We start from the raw sequence: 2,872 nt of genomic DNA on the forward strand, positions 1-2,872 counted from the left end.
AGGTGGGCTTGCAGAGGGGTGGTTGTTGACTATAGGAAGAGATATTTCTCAGAGAAATCTGTCCGAACTTGTCAGTGTGTTCTCCTCCTTCCAGAGTCACCCATGCCCAGAGGCAGGAGGTGTCCAACAGCAGCTCCATCACCCAGTTCCTCCTCCTGGCATTCGCAGACACAAGGGGGCTGCAGCTCTTGCACTTCTGGCTCTTCCTGGGCATCTACCTGGCTGCCCTCCTGGGAAACAGCCTCATCATCACCGCTGTAGCATGCGACCACCGCCTCCACACCCCCATGTACTTCTTCCTCCTCAACCTCTCCCTCATTGACCTGGCCTCCATCTCCACCACTGTTCCCAAATCCATGGCCAATTCCCTCTGGGACACCAGGGCCATCTCCTATGCAGGATGTGCTGCTCAGCTCTTTCTCTTTGCATTCTTGGTAGTAGCAGAGTATTGTCTTGCATTGCCCGCTGGGACACCGTGGCCATCTCCTATGCAGGATGTGCTGCTCAGCTCTTTCTCTTTGCATTCTTGGTAGTAGCAGAGTATTGTCTTCTCACCGTCATGGCCTATGACCGCTACGTGGCCATTTGCAAACCTCTGCACTATGGGACCCTCCTGGGCAGCAGAGCTTGTGTCCACATGGCAGCAGCTGCCTGGGGCAGTGCTTTTCTCAACTCTTTCCTGCATGCTGTCAATACATTTTCCATACCCCTCTGCAAGGGCAATACCGTTGACCAGTTCTTCTGTGAGATCCCCCAGATCCTCAAGCTCTCCTGCTCAGATGCTTCTCGCAGGGAATCTGGGCTTATTGTGGTTAGTTTTTCTGTAGCTTTTGGCTGTTTTGTTTTCATTGCGGTATCCTATGTGCAGATCTTCAGGGCCGTGCTGAGGATCCCCTCTCAGCAGGGACGGCACAGAGCATTTTCCACGTGCCTCCCTCACCTGGCTGTGGTCTTCCTGTATATCAGCACTGGAATGTTTGCCTACCTGAAGCCGCCCTCCATCTCCTCCCCATCCTTGGATCTGGTGGTTAGTGTATTGTATTCTGTGGTTCCTCCAGCAGTAAATCCCTTCATCTACAGCATGCGGAACCAGGAGCTCAAAGACACACTCAAGAAATGGATTCCATGGGTAGTTTTTCAGCCACAATAAGCTGCTGATGTCTCTTCACAAGTTATTTCCATCGTATCTGGGGAACCTCCTGTGCTTTGGGCATTTTATCAGTGACAGTTCTGCTTCCCCAGGAATGTTTGCATGCACTCCACTTCTCCAGCAGCATGAACCATGGCCTGTCTAACCCAGAGATCTTTGTACATCTATCTGGCCCAGTGGCATAGCTGGCCTTCCCTGTCACATCTCTGTAATATAAGGGGGGCTCCTGCATGCCGCTGTCTGGATGTTCTTCCAAAGCTTAGGTCAGGAACAGGCTGAAGAAATTGCCCCACCCAGCATTGCCGTGCTGCTGTGCTTGTGTTCTCCATGGGCTGAGGGGTGGAGGGCATGGGGTGATGTGTTAGGGAATGAAACTGGACCGAGATTTCATTGGTTGCCTCAGTATTTTGCTACTTCCAGCTCTGGCCGCTCTCCACAGGTTTTTGAGTGAGTTTTGCTGCACAGCTATTTCCCTCCTGCTGCTGGGCTCAGTGCCTGCACTGGGGGAATGGCCAGCCCTGCTCCACCTCTCTTCTTGTCCATACCCCGGCAGAAACCCAAGCAGGGATATCTGTGAAACCCTGTATGGGATGTGAGTAGGGCTTGGTAGGTTCCAGGACCTGGTGGAGGCTGTCAGAAGTAGGAGGAACAGAAGAGGGACAGGGCACAAGGGGGTGTCATGGAGATGATGAAGAGAAACTGTTCCTCACACTGAATACACCTTTTGCCATGCTGTGCCTGCACAGTGGGTCCATGGGAGCATATGTGAGTCAGTAGGGCTGGCTCAGCACAGGACAGAACACTGCCAGGAGCATGAAGATGCTGCCGGGGGGTGACCACCCGGAGTTGGTAGCTGCAAGAAAAGTCAAGAGCAGAGAAAAGAGCTTCAAGTGCTGTGTTAGAGCCTGAGGCTGAAGAAGGGAAAGGCAGGGCTGCTGCTGAAAGAGGGCAGTGATCTGGTAAACAGGAGACACCAACGGGGCTGGGTCCTTGTTTCTGCTGGGATAGAATTAATTTTCTTCCTGGTGACTGGTGCAGTGTTGCTTTTTGGATCTGGTATGAGAGTGATGTTGTTAATAAACTGTTTTCCTTGTTGCAAAATAGTGCTTAGATGAGTCACGGACTTTCCAGCTTCCCCTGCTCTGCCAGGTGCACAAGAATCTGGGAGAGGGCACAGCCGGGACAGCTGACCCCAACTGGCCAAAGGGATATTCCAGACTATATGATGTCATGCTTGGAGGTACTTGGCTGGGGAAGACAGATCGCTGCTCGGGACAGACTGGACATTGGCCAGCGTGTGCTGAGCAATTGCACTGTGCATCACTTCTTTTGTATATTCTGTATATACTGGTTTTTTTCCCTCTACTGTTTTATTAATCTGTCTTTGTAGGGATTGGCGACAGGAAGATCTCACGATGTACGGAAAGGATAGGGACTGGCCCCCTCATGACAGAGCTTATGATGTAACTGAAAAGGTGGGAACGAAGTAGTTTGCATATAAAAGCAGTGAAAGAGAGTTAATAAATGCCATTTGTGATGTCCTCATATTGGTGCCTGTGTCTCAGTGGCCCGAGGGTGGGGGATGTGAGGCTCTCATGCCATCTCACCTCGAACAGGAGTTGTTGCTGCAGGCAGGCAAAGAAAGCCCGGCTGCAACAAGTGGTGACCCCACCGTGATACTGTGAGGCAGCAGACCGCGGGCGGTCGAGTGTGTGTGGGTCC

At 52.0% G+C, this 2,872-nt stretch overlaps 1 protein-coding gene across 1 annotated transcript in view; it reads left to right on the top strand.

Moving 5' to 3' along the window:
- LOC104132442 (olfactory receptor 14C36-like) overlaps nucleotides 1-1,150 on the top strand; it is a 13,155-nt gene extending 12,005 nt beyond the window's left edge. Inside the window, exons 3-4 of the mRNA XM_009645721.2 lie at nucleotides 95-450; nucleotides 537-1,150. Coding sequence (XP_009644016.2) covers nucleotides 95-450; nucleotides 537-1,150 — 970 coding nt within the window. The remainder of the gene's footprint in view (nucleotides 1-94; nucleotides 451-536) is intronic.
- The last annotated feature ends 1,722 nt before the right edge of the window (nucleotides 1,151-2,872 follow it).

This window comes from Egretta garzetta, unplaced genomic scaffold (genome assembly GCF_000687185.1).
Source record: "Egretta garzetta isolate BGI_Z169 unplaced genomic scaffold, ASM68718v1 scaffold249, whole genome shotgun sequence".
NCBI lineage: Eukaryota > Metazoa > Chordata > Aves > Pelecaniformes > Ardeidae > Egretta > Egretta garzetta.